Source organism: Balearica regulorum, chromosome 3 (genome assembly GCF_011004875.1).
Source record: "Balearica regulorum gibbericeps isolate bBalReg1 chromosome 3, bBalReg1.pri, whole genome shotgun sequence".
NCBI lineage: Eukaryota > Metazoa > Chordata > Aves > Gruiformes > Gruidae > Balearica > Balearica regulorum.
This window is the reverse complement of record NC_046186.1, coordinates 84,146,701-84,165,965: the sequence shown is the minus strand read 5'-3', so window position 1 is coordinate 84,165,965 and position 19,265 is coordinate 84,146,701. Positions and strand designations below refer to the sequence as shown.

At 36.4% G+C, this 19,265-nt stretch overlaps 1 protein-coding gene across 7 annotated transcripts in view; it reads right to left on the bottom strand.

The window, feature by feature from the left end:
• The window catches only part of RYR2 (ryanodine receptor 2), a 429,918-nt gene that overhangs the window by 299,037 nt on the left and 111,616 nt on the right, over nucleotides 1–19,265 (bottom strand). For all 7 annotated transcript variants that reach the window (XM_075748765.1, XM_075748768.1, XM_075748767.1 and 4 more), the window contains one exon: nucleotides 242–346. In XM_075748765.1, the coding sequence (XP_075604880.1) occupies nucleotides 242–346 (105 nt within the window). The remainder of the gene's footprint in view (nucleotides 1–241; nucleotides 347–19,265) is intronic.

The window sequence follows — 19,265 nt, the reverse complement described above, 5'->3', positions numbered from 1 at the left end:
AGCACATTGAAATTATTGAAATAATTCACAAATCCGTCAAGCTTCAGTGAAAGCTGCAAGTGTTCAGAACTTCTCAAAAAACAGACCATTCCTGTAGCAAAGGAGGAAAACTAAACATAAGGAACTCATGATGCTACATAAGCTTGTGCCAGTCATGAAATCTGTAGTACAGTGGGAAAAACACTGTTGTATTTTGCAAGATGAAAAAAAAAAAAAAAAAGGTGAATATTTAATAACTTACCCCTTCTGCCTTTTCTTCTGTGTTAGCCAGCATTTCCTGGAGGGCCCGTACTGAGAGAGACTGCTCCAGCACAAAGGTGCAGATGGACAAATCAGGTGGAACATTCTAAGTGAAAGAAAAGCACGAGACCACATCAGTGACAGACTTGCTGAACAGCACTTTCCAAAGCTTCTATTTTCCATCACTTTCCATGAATCTGAAAGATCTACTATATCTCTGAGGCTATGAAAGACAGCCAAATACTGGACTGCAACAGTTAAGGCTTAGCCAGCAAGCGAAGGGAAGCGATTCTTCCCCTCTGCGCAGCATTCACTGAGCATCTCTCTCAAGAAAAGAAAGAAACCAGTAAACTGCCTCAAGTTCAGGAGAGGATCACCATGATTGTCAGGGCTGGTGCACTCCCCTGTGTGGCTGGGGGAGCTGAGCTCAACCAGCTCCGACAGAAGAGAGGGGGATCTTATGGTCCTCTTTGTCAATCTAGTGGTGATTACAGGGAATCTAGAGCCAGACTCTTCTTGGAGGTGCTCCTTGGAAGGAACAGGGGCAGCAATACAAGTTGTACCAAAGAAAATTACAATTAGATATTAGGGAGAAAAAGTCACCCTGGGAGTAGAAAACACTGTCAAAGGCTGCCAAGCAAAGCGGTGAAATGTCTGCTTGGACATTGGCATATGGAACACATGTCTTAGACATGATGATCAAATTGTGGGGGTAACAAAATTCAATCTTTAGGCTACTGTTACTAGCCAGACCTCATCTTTATGATGGTCTTCAGGTCAAGATGAATTTTCTGTAGCAGAAACATAAGGCACTGAGTATCAAGGCCAAGCCATCAGCTTCTCAGCCTTGCAGGGTAGTATGCTTCACTGTATTCTGTTCTAAGTGGGATAAAACTAGAGTCTTATAAAACTTGTCGCGACTAAAAAAAAATCCTTGCGCTATCGAAAAGCTAATTTTCCAGACTATCACAAAATTGTTAATAAAATTGAAACAGGTTTGTAATAGCAATGTCTAAGTTACAAAATAACAAAGTAAAATTAGACTTTATGTGGGGATCTTTTCTTCTGTTAAGAATATGCAACTCCTACACACCTTTTCTTGCCTCCAGAACTTCTTTCATGTTCCTTCTCTTTTCCTTCTCATGTTAGTTGCATATTTTAGTTTAGGAATACTTTTGCTGACTACTGGAAATCTTTTTTTATACCATGAATGCTTCTACTGCTAAAGCTGTAAAACTGCACATTTATTGAAACTGTGTACATTCTGAAGAGGCTTCTTCCAAGGCCTCAAACATTAAATTTTAAAAGGTAGCTGCAAAACCATTTCATTCCCTGTTTTTCAAAAGTTAATTTACTCAGAATGCCTCACTCTCTTAAGGGTTTATTAAATTCCTGTTCATCACTCTTAACCTTACAGTAATTCAAATCTGTTTATTAACTAATAGATCTTTCATTACCTTCCACTATTTATATTTCAGTAAAATTAATGTAAAATGGTATTTCAAAACAAAGTTTTAGCCAGATCAAAAAGTATTAAATAGCACCCTCTTTAGCATGGGAATTTTACTTATTTATGCAACAATATTTAGGCATGACATATTTTCAAGCCAGCTCTTTTAGAAGCAAGCCTCTACTTACTTGTCAGTGTTCTCATTTCCATTTTTCTTTTGTAGTTACTCAGACACTACAACAGTCCTTTTCATGCTAGCATTAGGCCAACAGACAACTAATTAGAGTCTTTTCAAAACATCCTTGTAATCTAAGTGCTATCATAAGCCCTTATTTTACAAAGCAGGAAAGGAGCACTCAAATCATGGGTTGCAAAGTGTTGTTTCTGCTCGGTAAACACGAGTACAGTTTCCATTCTAAAAGCTTCACAGAAATGAATTGCCTGACAGTCCAGCTCACCTTCAACTCTCCCCAGTGAAGACTGGGTGTTCAGACAAGAGTCTGAACAAAACAGGAAAAGATGCTTCTTACACTGTGCTCAGAATTGAGCCAAGGCTACATTTTCTGTATCTGTTTGGTTATAAGCAGACACATATAAGCAAACAAAGTCTCCATAACAGTGTTCCTACTGTTATTACTGTTATTTAAAGCAGGATTTTTGCTGGCAGAATATGTGTCTCATACGATTTTGTGACCTATCAATTTTTTTACTGCTAAAGCTACCCTACAGGTTATACACTCTAAAATATGGAAAATCCTGCATCATTTCACAGTGATCAAGGACACATAGCTAGAACCCTCCTCCTTCATCAATTCCATTCTCCTTTACGGTCAAGACAGCCATGAGCACTTCCTTCCCACCCAATAAAAACTGAGGATGAAGTCCCAATGAACATTTTTCAGCTACTCTCACAGCAGGTGAGTAGGGCACACTTTGAGCAGCCAGAGAGTAATAGAGGAGAACTGTACAAGAAGGTCTTGCTTAAATTAAGTGAAAGAGGGACCTTCTTCTTACAGTCCAGTAAAATGTTAGAACCAGTTTCTTTTTCTCAAGACAAAGGGGAGAGCACATTATCCCACCTCTTCTCGGTGGCATGAACGCCTCTGGCCCTCAGAGAGCAATACGTTTCCCCTGAGAGCTGAAGGAAGATCCATCTACTGATTCTTGCGGTGAGCGTATGAATCAAACTCTTCCTCTCTGGCAGTTTCTCACCCAGACCTGCTCTGCTGAAGATCCATCAGGCATGGCTGCATACAGTGCACAAAAATCACGGCACAGACGGATACAAGGCAGATGCAGAACTGCCAACGTATTCAGCTCAGACCGTTACAACTCTGCTTGCCCCTATACAGTCCGTTTTAACACTGATGCTTTTAGAGCTCTGGATTTAGAGGACAAGGCTTCAGGCTGGCATACAGACACAGACTGAAGGTTCCATTCCAAATAGCCCCTTCAAAAAACTAATAATTCCAGGTAATTTTAAACCTTCATTTAAATATACTAAAAATTCATTCACAGTGCATTTTCCATCACGTCAAAGTACAAAATAAAAATGAGGAATGAAAAAACACAGAGTCTTTGTCAGTCCTCTGACTATCTGCCTTATCTTTCATATTACCTCACATACAGACAGAGGAAGGAATATGAAAAATAAAGGTATTTGTGTTATATGGCAGCTTAACACTCCCTATCAAAAGATATCTTCATACAAATGAAGATATCTAAAATACCCTGGAGGTATTTAAAAGACGCGTAGATGTGGCACTTAGGGACATGGTTTAGTGGTGAACTTGGCAGTGCTAGGTTTACGGTTGGACTCGATGATCTAAAGGTCTTTTCCAACCTAACTGATTCTATCATTCTATGGAATTATATAGTAGTTTTTAGTGCTCAGTCTGGAAAGTGACCACAAATTCTAGGGGCTGCAATGAGAATCTGCAGCAATAGGTTTGTGGTATTAGGCTTATTTGAGGACGGGTCAAATGTGTGGGCAGGTATTTTAGTGATCGCTTTTCTAGACTACAAATACATGATTAAATAATAAAGAATGTTAAAGAAATCTTTTGCTACATGTCTAACAACCACCCACCAATGCACTTTTAATACATACAAAACCAATCGGTAAGTAGCTGGAAATTTTCAATGGTTTTATGGCTATAATAAATTCTTAATTTGAGAGCAGAACACAATTTATATGCCCAAACAATGATCAGTACTCTAAAGCAGAGACATACATAGCCATGTTGGTAATCCTCAACCTTCATTTCCACCAATTTTTATTGTATTAATCTTTGCTGCAGTAACTTTCTAAATGAAGGCATAGAAAAATAGTTCATATTCCAAAAGGGGTTTTTTGTTTTGTGACAGAATAAGTAATGAGGTCCTTGGATAGTCCAGGGAATCTGTATCACTTACTTATCTTTGATCCAAAAGATCAGTGGAAAATTCTGATAAACAATGGCAGTATTCAAAACAATTTATTTTCAATTATTTTTTACACATTTGCAAGATCAATTATATTTTAATGATTTTTAACATAAAATATACGTGGTGACTTAAAATGTACAAACTCCAGTATTCCTCAGAGCTTAAAATATTACTCATTTCTCTGCTAGTTCTTGTTTACAAGATTTGGGTTTTTGTCAATTATTTGTCTAGACAATCTAGTCAGTCATAAATTACAACCTAATATGCAAGTAGCTTGTTAAAAAAATAGATTATAACACAAATCAACTAAAAATTGTATATTCAATTTCAAAAGGAGATTCAGTACTTCTAGGAGAAAAATAATAAATTACTATTAACTGTTTCTATTGAACTTTCATCATTATTTGTAATAGCACCTACAGTCAGTAAAATGACACAAATTAAAATAATGTAATTCTCATCTACAATTATTAAAGCATATATATTACTGGAGTATTGCTGGATTCTTTAGAAAATTTGAGAATTATTTATTCTTCCTGTCATTTTAAACTATATTTATTGTGTAAATAATAATTTTCTGTACTAATATCTGCATAGTAAATTATGCTTTACTCTGTGCGAGGCAGATTTGCAAATTAATCATACCCTTTATTAAAAAGGTGTTTTGAGCAAAGCTTTTGAAGTGCATTTTAAAAATACCTCTAACTCTAGCTCACAAATGAATCGTGAATACTGGATGTATTCATTATGCACTATTTCAGTTTTTAGTGAATTATTATTTACATGCATACCATACTCCAATGCGATGACAATGAAAGCAAGAGGCCACGAAGCAAAACTCAGTCCTGCTGTCATTACTCTGATGATCGCACAGTGCCAACAAGCCACAATAACATATGACCTGCTCATATAATATGATGCATATAATGCTGTGAATGTAAGCTGAACTTCTGTCCCTCATAAATATTAGTACAAGATTGAAGAATAATAAATCGCATCAGCAAACTCAATTTGGTCTCTAAGAATAAGCAGCTTTACCTCAGCTTTACCTCTCCTCCTAGTTATTTGCAAGCTTCCTAGTTGTTTTTCTCAGCTCATGGATGTTTTTATTTCTCTTCTAACGAAATTCTAAATGGACCTGTAGGTATTTCATCTCGAACTGTATACTAAATATTCACACATCAGTGCCTAAAAAACCACTTAACTAAGCAGCCTGATTTACAAAGCATCCACAGTTTGTATCATTATCAAAAAATGAGATGTGGGTGTTCATAACTTTTTTTAAAAGTAGCACATTTATTAGATGTCTAACTTTGAGAATTCAAGTAGGAGGATTCAAAAAATTAATTTCAGTACAGAATTTAAGCAAAACATCTGTACCCCTATTTGTGGGAGTAGCCTGAAAGAAACTGAACCCATCATCTATTTTTGAGTTACATTTAAATTTGTACCTCTCAGTCTTTTTGGCAGTCCTTTCTATTGAAATGAGATTCTGTCTGGTGACAGTGATGAAACATACTCAATATTACCAAGTAAAAACATTTATTTGTAGGACTCTATATGGAAGGCATAGCTTTCCATGTTTTCAAGCTCGTCATCAAAAAGATGGACCCTGTACAGAAATATACGGCTCTGACAACAAGTCCCGTCAGCCAAATAGGATGAATCATATTCACCAAATCCCAAAACAGAAAAGACAGAGAATGAATTATGAGTCTTAGAGTTTCAGTTCTAGAAGAGAGGACCTTTCAATAACAGTGTCAAGCTCCTGCATGTTTATCATTAGCAGACCGTGAAGGTTGCCTGGCCACCTCCTACAAAAACTTGCTTTCAGTTGCTTATGACTATTTCAGTCTGAAACCATCACTTTCTATACAAGCCATCTGCAAAAGACTGAGCATTTATAGGATGTTCCATACAAAACAGTTGTTTCCATCACAAGTAGAAACGTTTTCAACATTCATAACTTTTTATGTTATTATATCTAAAAATTGCAATGTCCTCATGTTTTTGGAAGTGTGGTTTAACAAGGGAGTGGCCTTTTGTCACAAGTATGCTTTTCACTTTTTCTAGGAAAAACTATGAAAATCCACTCAAGTTCTACTTCCTGAAAAATGTCATTTTTCACATACTGAGAAGTTTCTTGTTAACAATGAAAAGCTCTAAAGATCCCTTGTTCACAGGACAGCTGTTTCAGGGGATAAAACTGGAAAACTCACAGGAATACCAGGAGGATGAAACCAGAATAGACCCATAATAAAAACAAATTAAAAAATCCCAAACAACCAAACAAAAAAAACCACAAGGGAAAAGGAGACCAACAAAGGGAAGAACAGCTTGTTGCGGAATTGAGGTCAGACCCAAGTACAGGACAATCAATTCATTTTCAAAGCCTAGAACACGAGGGAGCTCCAAGCCCTCAGTGGTTCTTTTGAATCATGTTGGTTGCCTGTGCCACTAGATGCTGATCACCTGTATTTTAACATATCTTGTTAGCCTGACCTAAACCACTGATTGTTTTAATTCTTTTTAAAAAAGATTCATTTCTTGTGGTCACATATACCAAGTTTTCCTATTTTGTCCACATTTCTGAGTGCTGAATTTTCTCACAAATGAAGTGTTAGATTTGACAAATCCAGGAGTGAAAAAAAAAAAAAAAAATCTCGATAAACTGAGCATGCTTTCTGTTGATATATCAAAGATAAACACTTAGTAGCAACAGTCTACATCTAATCAGGAGTTACTAGCTTTTATCTCCATGTGAGTTAGTACAACAGCAAAGACAAAAATCCTTTCTTACTCTTATTTCCAGACAGTGAATGTCATCTGCTGGTCACAGTAGAACAATTCATTGGCAAAGAAAAGTACAAACTGAAGGTATAACAACTTTTGGAAGGAAACTGTTTCTCGGGTTTTTCTCCCCTCACCATCTCTTTTAAAAATCTATTTCTACTTAGGCTGCTGTTCCATAAGTACAACTATGCTCTTCTTTTATGCTTGCAAACAGTGTCAAAGTTTTATGTTACAATTTTTGCTCTTTGGAAACCACTTTGATCCTGAGAGCTGTGAAGGATCATGAGGCTATTATTAACAGAGCAGACTGTCTTAACTGCTTGGAAGTTGTAATTCCCAGTATGATGTGTACTTTATGGATTTAGGGCCTCACACATTCCATCTCTAAAAATGATAAGTAAAGAGGTTTTTTCCTCTTATCTTCCATTTCTCCCTCTGGTCTCCTTTCTAACTACACATAAGTCCAACGTACCTACATTACTGAGAGCTGTTGCTCCTTTTTATCTATTGTCTGAAAATTTAAAACTCTTAGCAATAGAAAAAAGTGATATTGGGTAAGGAGCCATACAACTTCACTTCAGCCCCAATGGACAAACCAGGTCAATCAATTCAACAGTCATTACAACATGAGCTGCTGCAGCCAGAAGCTTAGATGAACATTAGCTAATAGTATATCACCATAATGCACTGCAAATGTGTTAATTTTAAAGGTAATTAGCAAAATTTCATGCTAATTAATAAAATAGAAAAATCTCATAGGATCAACAGTGCTACAGAGGTTCTAGGCACACATCCAAATTAACAAAACATTTTTTGTTTAACTTCATGCTGATCCAACAAATTCTACTTCATTATGCTAATCTTATGTGTAATATTCAAAACTTTACAGTTCCCTTTTATTCTTAGAGATGATGTATTTGTAGCGACTGCAACAAGTAATGGAAAAATCCAGGATATTATCAGTTGAGAGAGTACTATTGCTTTCAAACTTGGAAGGAAGTGGCTACCCTTGGATTCTTGCAGCATCAGAAAGATGATCTTTAAAAAAAACATTATTTTGCCCTTTTCTCGGAAGCATAGCAGACACCCAGCAGGAAAATCTTCCTAATCTCTGACCGGATTTATTATAAATCGTGCACATTACAACATTCATATTTCAAAGTAGGAATCCTATAATCTTTCAGGATCAAGCAGGGAGGGCAAATGTGCACATCTTTTGTGGCGGTAATAACTGACACGGCCTGACCTGTCTCAGCAGAAATCTTACCTCCGCATAATAACCAATAGAACATTATTTGCAGAGATTCTCTTATTGTTAAATTTATCCCATAGCTGAAATCTTCACAGTGGAATTATAACACATAGAAGTGAAATCCAAATAAATATAAATACAAACCTTTCTAGACTACCCTACACCAACTCTAATGAGCAATTCCTTCACTTTGCAGTGAACATGAAACAATATGTCTAAGAGCAGCCAAACCTGCTTATTTATGTCGTAAGCTATCAACTATAAAACATAATAATGGACACCAAATTCTAACATCTAAGGATATTATTGTAAGTTTTCAACTATTATGCTTTCCATTTTATGTTGCTGAAATCAATAGTCAACCTGTGTAACTAGGAAAATTGGTGCCTATCCAATATTGCTGGAAAGGGGGACTGGGAATTTATGCTCTGAGTGACCTCTGACTTGTCCTTAAATGAAGGAAAGGAGATGCATCATCAGTTCTTCCCTGGGCAGCACAGTTTCGAAGTAGCAAAATATACACAGCTATCAAAATCCTTTGTGGCAAGATGCAACAATGCACTTAGGCACTTACAGTACTAAATTGCATATTTACAGTCAATATTTTCTTTACACATATGTAAAATAAATCAGTTTTTATAACTAAAATGAATAATGCATACATTCTGTTTTGAGTCAATAGTCATTCATGTGCTTAATTCAATTAAAGAAATTATTCAAAACAAATTAAATGCAACCGCCTACAGAATTTTCAGTATGTCCCACCAGCATTACAGAAGCTAGCTGTGCTTCCTTCAAATTTAGGTGTGCGAGCCCCTGCTGGCTAGCAAAAAAATTATCAATTATAAAGCCAGTTTATTAAGATGAATAGAGTACCATACCTCAGTTCTTTAATTCATTTTGTCCCTCTTGTTACATGGTTTTTACGGGTAGTAGGTCCATTCTGATTCAGGCTGGGTGTAACATTCCCCAGATTATTTTACATCCCAGACTGTTTTGGTCTAATTTACCTCATTTAAAATAATAATTGCATCAAAAATTATACTATATTTATCTTAAAAGGTGTACACATTCACCTGTGTAATGTAAAGTAAATCAATTAGAATGATATATTGAAAGTTGCTCACTCAAAAGAATACGTATTTAATAATGAAATTCTTCTGGTCTTAGAGAAACTCCAGCAGATATTTGGGTCAGGGACAGAAAGACTTGAGGAGTCCTAAGAGTAAACTAGGAAATTCTTCATGGATTTAGGGACATATACTGTCAGAGTTTCACTACACATAAAAAGTTCAATAATAGTTTCAAACATAAATATCTATTTAAAAAAAAATCTCACCAAGTATACTCAGAACTTGTGGTTTATCTATAAATCTGTAAATGTATAAAGGCCCTGCTTGACTGGGCATTTGAGCATATACTGCATGATGTAAAAAATAAGCACTTATTTTACTATGCGTCTTTATTAACTACAAAATCAAAAAGCTTGGAAGACTAATTAGTTCAGCTTCTTAAAGATTCAAATCTTGTCATTTTTTGTTTAAGGTGCCAAAATATCATTACTAAGCCATTAAGCAAACAACTGCTGCTTTAAAAGACTCTCAGGTTCTCATTCAGTAACACACCAGCACAAAAAGCTGCCGCAAAGTACCCTCTAGACAGAAATACCCACGTGCATTTCCCAGCAAACAGCCCACCTGCCTCAGAAGTGAATTATGCAAGAGGTAATAAAGCAAGAGGCTTAAAAATTCAGAATTGGAAAAGACAGTCTCAAGGAGGTGCCAAACTATGTGAATTTTTACTCTTTTCCTGCTACTCTTAAATACACGTTCAAGGAGGGAGTGTAACAAGAAGTTTACAGATATTACCCCTACGTGCGACTCTCACATCCATTTGCATGTCTGGACACGCACACCAATCTGGAGTTTCCCCCTTGACAGTATTCAAGTTCTTCCTTTTCAAAATTCTACATTTTGACATCACATTAAGAGGTTAACTACAGTATCAAGACCTTTGCAGCTATCTATTATGCGCAACCACGTATTATTTTCTTGATGCTTTTAATTTCATTTTACCAATATCTCAACTTTCCCCTTACCAAACAAAGACGTTCCACTCCTCTACTAAGGTGCATGTCTATGCTGGGGATTTAACATAACCTTTCAAATGCCTTTCTAAAAAAAAAAATAAATAATAAAAAAAATTCCACATTCTTGCAAATTTTCCAAAATAACTAGAACCCATCATAATTAATTCTCCTAAGGAATCCACCTTTTCTATATAAATAAAACAATTCTAATAAGAATTATGTGAACAGTTATGTGTATGTGAAAACAAGAGCTTTAATGGAAACTGTAAATACAGCTAAGCTCCCTGATAAATAAGGTGAAAACGTACACAATGGGAAAGAATTCTTTTGCCATTTTGAGTTTATAAAGTGAGACTTTTATTGTAATTAATCTGTACACATACTTGCAACTGTATCAGCTAAAAGAGGTCAAATTAATTGTTAGTGTACTACTGACCAAATCACATATCTAATATGGCACTCAAAGCACATTAAGCTTTAAGCTTTACTCTTACAAAAGCTAAACACACAAGGCATGATTCTTATTTAAAATAAGACCTTGTTGAAATTGTACTTCATTTCTAGGGACTTTTTTGTATTGCCTAATACTTAATTGATTTATACACACTGGAGAAAGAAATTCTGTATTACTGGACTTTCCAATTTATTGAATAATGGGCACTCGAATGGTTTCTTGGCAAGTCTGTTCATACTTCACACTGCACTGAGTAGACTATTTGTTTGCTTTCTAGGACCTCTGCCCAACCTTCTCATGCAAGTCCTGTGCCTGCTTTTTTGATGAAGGCATTTTCCTTCGTATAGAAATAAATAACTTGTCCCTGTTCTGTCTTTTAATGATCAATACACACCTTTACCTTCAAGCATCCTAAACTATCTAAACTAATTCATCCTATATTATCTAAATGCATCTGAACAATGGCTGTTACTGATTTTGATTGACATTTCCCTCGATAATTGCCTTATCACCAGCTGTAAACATTGTACTATGCAACTAGAGCTGGTCAATACTCAGAGAAACACCAAGAAAACCTGAAATTCCTAACTCCTTGTTACCGTTAAAGGACATTTAGATGTGGGCCAGAGATAGAGTTTACAGGCTTATTAAGGGAAGACTGTATCCAGTCTTTTGAAATCAGCCCAGTGACATTAGTTGCCTATGCATTTTTTAACAGCGTATAAAAAGTCAGTTCTCAGGGAAGGGCAACCTTTTGGTGGATGCTATCTTTGTAAATATGTCAAGAAAAGAGTACAAACACCTGGAAGATGGAACAAGCTTCCAACTCCTAAATACATTCTTTATATCCCCTAGGGAGAGAAGAGAGAACTTCTAAGGAGTTAAAGAAGAAGAAGAATCAAAAACATTAATTAGTATTATTCACAGGACTCACTATATTTACAAGAATATCACTTTCTATAAGACAAGAAAAACCGTCTCACGCTCAATTAAGCGGAACATTCACTTCAACCCCTTCCAGCTCACACAACTCGCCAGCTAGCAGATTGAACGCAGTACAAAAGTAAACTGCACACAATCACTGCTTTACAAGATCCTTGCACTGAGGCACAGAGAACCGTAGAACTCCTTTTGGCTTATAAATGGTATTTGAAAAGGCCAGGCCAAAACAAGACAGAGAGGAAGGACATCTGAAGCTACTAATCACTCTGTGGGAAAACAGAATTATTTCCATCCTCCAGCTATTACAGACATGTCAGTTCGGTAAGAAAAAACAGACTGAAGGTGTCGGTGTGGTTCATGTATCAACTGCAGGTCCATCACTCTTGTCTATGGGGTGGTTGGTTTTTTTTTCCAAACAGTAAACTTCCAGCAATTATTGAAAAATAATTAAACACCCAGTAAAAGCAGCCTGAACTCCAACTTTCTGCATTTATTTATACTCTTCAAAAACATAACTGCTTTATTTACCATCTGGCCTCTGTTTTTTAATGCAAAACAAAGCAACTGTTCTTTTGTTTGTGAAACCAGAAAAAGTTATGGTTGTATTTGTATATGTTAATAATAATAATACAAGTGATGCACATCACAATCGTTCACCGCTTGGACCTGATGCTCAGCTAGTTCCTGAGCCACGCACCCCCAGCCCACCCCTCAGTTATATACTGAGCATGACATCGTATGGTATGGAACATCCCTTTGGCCAGTTTGGGTCAGCTGTCCTGGCTGTGCCCCCTCCCAGCTTCTTGGGTGCCCCCCGCCTTCTTGTTGGCAGGGCAGTATGAGAAGCTGAGAAGTCCTTGACTGCTTGGCAGCAACTAAAACATCAGTGTGTTATCAATGTTATTCTCATTCTAAATCCAAAACACAGCACTATACCAGATTCAGCCCAACAGTGCTTAAAAACACCGAGTGCAAAGTAACAATACCATGATTTCAAGTGTTGAGCAAAGCTGCATAGCCAATTTGAAACTGCTACTTTTATATAATGTCTGTCTAAAGGGCTTAAAATAAGCATTTGCAATTTCATGTGTTCTTAGCTTGAAACAGATTATGAATCTGTCTGGTTTTTTAGGTTTTCAGATTTGTAGCTACGTATCAGCCTAATTAAAATTCAAACGACTGCTTTGTAACTACTCTGTGTCTACTAATGAAGTACATTCTGCTATAAACCCATCAGAGAACATATTTAAAATGCTGAGCTCTAGAGGACTTACCAGAATACGCCATTGTGTAACCTTGTGATGTTCAGCTACCCCGGGTAATGCAGCAAGCCTGAAGCTGCCGCGGCTGTGCCTGCATTGAGCAGCTATCAGTTGTAAATTTTATCAGATGTGAATGTATAGCAAATACAAACTCCCACTTCAAAATATTCTGGCTTTGCTCTATATATCACTTTATTTATCTTTGAATTACTTTCTTATGGTATTTTAGTATAGTTAGTGTATTTGGTGAAGGCAAATAATCTGTTTCCAGTCCTTAATACCTAGTCCCAAGATTATTGAGAGTCCCAAAGCTTTTATACTAAATGGGGGAGAAAAAAAAAACCAACCACCAAAACCCATCAACTATACAATTGTGTGAGGGCATTGCTTTGAACAGAATGTTCAAAATGCAAATAGATAAAGCCATTGAGCAATAGCAACTCTCCTTTTTAACAGGAATAGTATTAAAAAGAGTAGGACTCAGAAGCTAAGTGACAGCAAACTGGCAGGTTTTCAGAAGCCTGCAGAAAACTCACCAAACCAATTATAGAATTGTACACCATTTATCTGACCTTCTTACATCATGGTGCTCGTGTCACAGTTGTATCTCAGGCAAGATTTTCCAGCATAGTATCTTTAATCTTTAAATAATGAGAGGCCTAAACAGTTACTGGGATATATGGTTATAAAGGAAAACTGATTTAATGGGATTTTTCAGGTTGTCTTCACATACCAGTAGTTGAATTCCTACATCTGTTCCCCTACAATAAAAAAAAACCAAAACCAACCAAACAAACAAAAAACCCCACAACCAAAACCACCCCCAACACATCAGCCACCATCATATGTGTTTCTGTAAACTTTTAGAGCTTGTTTGTTTGCTTTTAACAGACATTTAGGTAATGAAGAAAATTGCAAACTACATATTTGACTGGCGAACTTACAATTCACATTTTGTTTGTTAAATTACACAAATTATACAGCTTTGGGTTAATTTTCTTGATTGGATGGCCTATGTTACTAACAGTATGAAACAAATCATTAAAAATAAAACAAGAATTTTAAAATTTGTCATGCATTGGTTAGCTGCTAACAGACATAACATATGCATGCATATCATACGTACGACTTTTTCTTTCAGTACCATCAATTGGAGTATTATCATCACCTGTTTGATTCCCCTTAACTATAAAATTATTTTGATTCTATCTTTCAGCTTTTGTTGCTACATTTTCAGGTTATATGTCATGCACTTTACCAGCATATACTTTCCTTTGGACATTCTTTTTAAGCTCTTTATTGATAATAGTCTTTCATATTTCTAAAATATATTTTGACAAAAAAAAAATCCCAAGTACACAATATATTTTAAGTCTTATAATAAAACCCCGTGGAGTCTAAATCACTAATATTAAGCATGCAGAGTTATCCCCAATAAACCAGGTAGATGTATCCAGAAAACTGGCCTATAGCAGTATCATACTTTCAAATATCAAATAAGTGCGTGTGATTGAAAAAGAAACTTTCACATTTATAATGGTACATTTTGTAGATAGGAAGAGCTTTTAATTCCTTTTCAGTAGTAAATAGTGCCTTGTTAAGCTAAAACTCAATGTATATCTCTGACAAGACTAGATTTGATTATGAACATTTCTGTAAGATCAGAATAAGCCATTCCTGTATGTATTTCAAATTCCAAATAACTGCTGCAACAGGAGATACAATCTGAACACTAAGAATAATAAGATTTCCTAGATTGGATATATTATAATTACACTATTTAATCTGTGATGCCTTGCAAGATATCACACATCTTGTTTACTTTTGAAAAACTACCTGTATTACAGATGACAGTACAAACATGCTAAGCTGTATTATTATGCCTGCTAAGACTGCACAGAATTTTCAGCTGATATAAAGCCATATTTCTCTTGCTGCTTTACATGCATGGAGATCTGACCCAGTGTCTTTCATAGTCTGAATGTTTCACATTCATTCTAAATTATTCACTTTCTATGTCAAGAAATAATTACGTTGGTTTGTGGGATTAAGTGCAAGGATCACAATCAGATCTGATGTATATGGCTACAAGCCTGCATTTAGGCTCAGGATTTAGACGAGATGATTGAAAAGGAATAAAAATTGAATTTGATATGCATAAATAATAAATATAATATTTACAATTATATAAATTATGTATTACATACACTACATACAAATGTAGTGAAACACACTATGTTCTTATTTACATTGCTTCTGTAGAGAAGTATTTTACTGGGAAAGAATGTTTCATTGAACAAAATCCTGTCTGATCTACACCTATGAAGATTTCCTCTACCTATGTCTAAATAATATATGTAAAGTAGGGCAACTAATATGTAAGTATGCATAAATTTATTACCAAATCTTCATTTAAATTATTAAAATCAATTATTTTAGTGATGTCTGCTAAATGGAGTCCTCTGAATATGAGATTACGTAAGATTAAGTGCCATCTTTGCCATTAAATATGAACATTCATTTTGGCAACATGACACAAAGGCAATTAAAATGGCCTTGGAGGTGCAGCTACAAAGCCTTGCCAAAGCCCTGACAGTCTTTTTTAACTTTTTTAGAAGGATACAATGGAAACAGAAGCACAGAAAAGAACCACAGCAACTATCAAAAATTAATAAAAAACCCCCAACTTACTGTATCGCAAATTCCCAGAACAATCAACTATAAATGCAAGCAGACAACACTGATTTCATTTGTCAGTGTCAATTCAGTTTTTAAAAACTTAGTACTTCATTATGTCAGTAACTGCTCAAAAAGCATCTACTTGCATCCATGCATTAATGGACACCATGTGCCTTTTTTATACATTTGGATTTACACAATCAAAAACTGTACACAGCATGGGTATTGTTTCTCAGCTGTCAGAATGAGTTCCAGACTCAGTTTCTCTGGAGTCAGAAAGATTTTTTGCCTTGGCCACTGAGAACATGCTCAAGTGTTTGATGTACAAGAGGAAAAAAAAAAAAAGGCCTTCAGATCTTATCCTCTGAAAGACAAATGGAGAAAAGTGTTCTTCTCCCAGAGGCAACCAGGGTACAGGAGCTCAGGCCAGTCAGTGTCCCTGCCCACCGTTCAGGCTGACACCCTTTTCTAGACACATCCGTATAGAATTTGACTGCTGACATGGACAGTTATTGTGTAAATCGTGAAGAATCATACTTCCTTGTATCCTTGTCTGCGCCAGGTGACCATCCTTCTCTACCCTCCCTCCCCTCATTCTCCTCTTCCCTTCCAGCATAGCCACCTGTCCAGCTCCTGCTGATTCACCTACCTGTTGAAAGCAGACCAAAAAAAGGGCAAAGAAAAACCTCAAATAACTGGTACTTGGCAGCACAAGAAATAGTGTGCCAGTCTTACCATCAGGCTTTGTTTTCTACACCCTCACATAACAGTAGCATCTAGGGACCAGCAAAGAATGGAACATCATTGATATATATACCTCTGGGTCATGAAGCAGCCAGCCTCGGCCGACTGCCCTACACCAGTCCACCAGGATATCTGCAGAACCTTTCCCAGTGTTGCAACCATGCCCTGTCACAGGAGAAAAGTGACTCTTCCAAAGCAAAAATGGAAAAAATGTTATCAAAATCCTACCTTCAGGTGAAGTCCTTCCTCACTTTATAAATAGAATTATTAAGGGTATAATAAGCTTTTGGACTCTTCTCTCACTGTAACTTATTATATATAATGTCATTCACAGCTCAGTGCAAAGTTCAAACCATAGGATCCCACATTGCACTGCCTTCTTAAAAAAAAATTTTAGAAAGAGGAAAAAATTTTAAAAATGTAGGAGGTTTTTTTAGATCTTCAAAAACCCTCACTACATTATCCTTCCCTCTCTCAAGTCCAAATTGCTGAGAGCTCAAGAGGAAAAGTAAAATAAAATGGGTTTTATTGGCCCTTTTTAATGATGTAAAGTAGTTCTTCTATACCTCAGAGCATCATGGAATTAAAGTATGTGAGTTACCACCTGCCATAAAAATGAGAGAAAAAACACCACCTTATGCCACTAGAAAAGCATAACTTACTCTCAGTGCTCTGCAGTGGTTCACAAGGGATCAAAACCACATTTGTGACTGGCCCAGAGCTGAATATTTTTCATTCTGCACCATGGACAGGTATAGTTTCCAGGAGCTCTTAAAACACAGCTCCAGCTTGTTTGCTTTTCAACGCTCCATGCATTATTTAGGTCGTAAAGAAAAATTACTTCAATAGCAGAGAGCACAATCTTTTAATGAATGGACTTCCTCGTATTAGCGATCTGTTTACATATTTAAAGCAACAATCTAATTTTCAAGTGTAAAGAAATAGACCTCACTAGTCATTGAGATAAGTTAACTATTCATAATTCTTTTTTTAATAGAAGGGATGGTCTGCCACACAAGGAATAGATTTAAAAGTACAGCAAAACGATGAAATAAAATTACTTACAGACCATTGTCAAAAAAGTTTATGTTCTTTTTTGCCTTTTCTTCTGGCATCCATCCCTTATTTTCTTCTTTTTACTTAAGAAATTAAAATTTATGCTATAGATTTAACAAGACCTGCTGGAGAAATAATGGGATGAGATAAAGAAGCTAACCAATTTACATTTTGTCTTCAGCATGTCATTTTTGAGTTTTGTTATTCTTGTTGCAACTTTTTGAATGTAAAAAAAAATTTATATTCTTATACATTTGGAATGTGTAACCTATCCCTAGAACAACATCTATTTTGAGATAGATCTGCTTTGAAAATGGTAGAGATTGAAATATAATTATTACATCTCTATAGATGAGGTAGTCATGTGTTTATCTTGCACCAGCCTGGTTGTTTTATACTCAGAACTGCCTCCTATTAATAAAATTACACATAATTTAGACCTGACATCTTGTTTATCTGTTATTTTGCTCCTGAAGATATGGGATCATTTTGAGGAATTTGGCAACATGCTCTGAACAAAAATTAGGAAGCTATACTCCTGAAAGTAGCAAATAAACTGCATTTACAGAGTAAGTGTAGCAACTTGCCTTCCCAAGTTAAAACAATGAATGAAATGAAGACAGCATAAAGTGCAAAACAGTTTTTATCCCATTATCAGCCAAAGCTAGAGAGTAGTCCCTGGTAGAACTCAAAAGAACTGTCACAAAGACACATCCCTGATTTATCCAAGGCTATTGCTATCACTAATACAGAATCTAGTCTCTCTCTCTGTGTGTCCATCAGAACTGCAATCCAATCACTGGATCAAATAACTCATTTTAAATCAAGAATACCCTTGCTGTATGAAGATCCAGTACCCTCTGACCCAGCCTGGGGTCTGACTGCCTGGGGGGGCAGCTTTGCAGAAAAGGACCTGTGGGCAGCAAGGTGGGCGTGAGCCCACAGTGTGCCCTGGCAGCAAAGAAGGGCAATAGCCTCCCGTGCTGTACTGGAAGTTGTGTAGCCTGGAATTCTTGTTTATCCCCTTTGCTCAGCACTTGCTAGAACATATAGAATCACAGAATGGTTTGGGTTGGAAGGGACCTCAAAGATCATCCAGTTCCAACCCCCCTGCCATGGGCAGGGACACCTTCCACTAGACCAGGTTGCCCAAAGCCCCATCCAACCTGGCCTTGAACACTGCCAGGGAGGGGGCAGCCACAGCTGCTCTGGGCAACCTGTGCCAGTGCCTCACCACCCTCACAGGGAAGAATTTTTTTCTAATATCTAATCTAACCTACCCTCCTTCAGCTTAAAGCCATTACCCCTTGTCCTGTCACTCCATGCCCTTGTAAACAGTCCCTCTCCAGCTTTCCTGTAGGCCCCTTCAGGTACTGGAAGGCTGCTAGAAGGTCTCCCTGGAGCCTTCTCTTCTCCAGGCTGAACAAACCCAACTCAACTCTCTTACTGTAAGAATGATCAAACCAATGCACAAAAACATTCACAAGCTTAGAAATATAACTGTACTTCGAAATTTGATTCCATAAAATGCCTCTTTGTGATAACTCTCTTCTCAGAGTCCCATATCAAATTTAATAGTGAAAGATGCCCCTCCATTTGCTACAAAGAAACCAACCTCAAGCCTAAAAACAAGATGTAATGTAGCTCCAAATATCAATGAATTCCTTATTTAAAATTCAAACACCTTACAAGCTATACAGAAAAACAATAGATTTACAAAGCTAAGAAAGAAAGAGGACATTTTTGCTCAATAAAGTGATTTGACAAGCATGGATTGCTTCCAAAAGAAGTGAAGAAACTTGAATTTGGAAAGTTTTGAAATGTGAACACATGTGAACTGATAATGCTTATTATTAAATTGTTTGCTAATTTAGCCC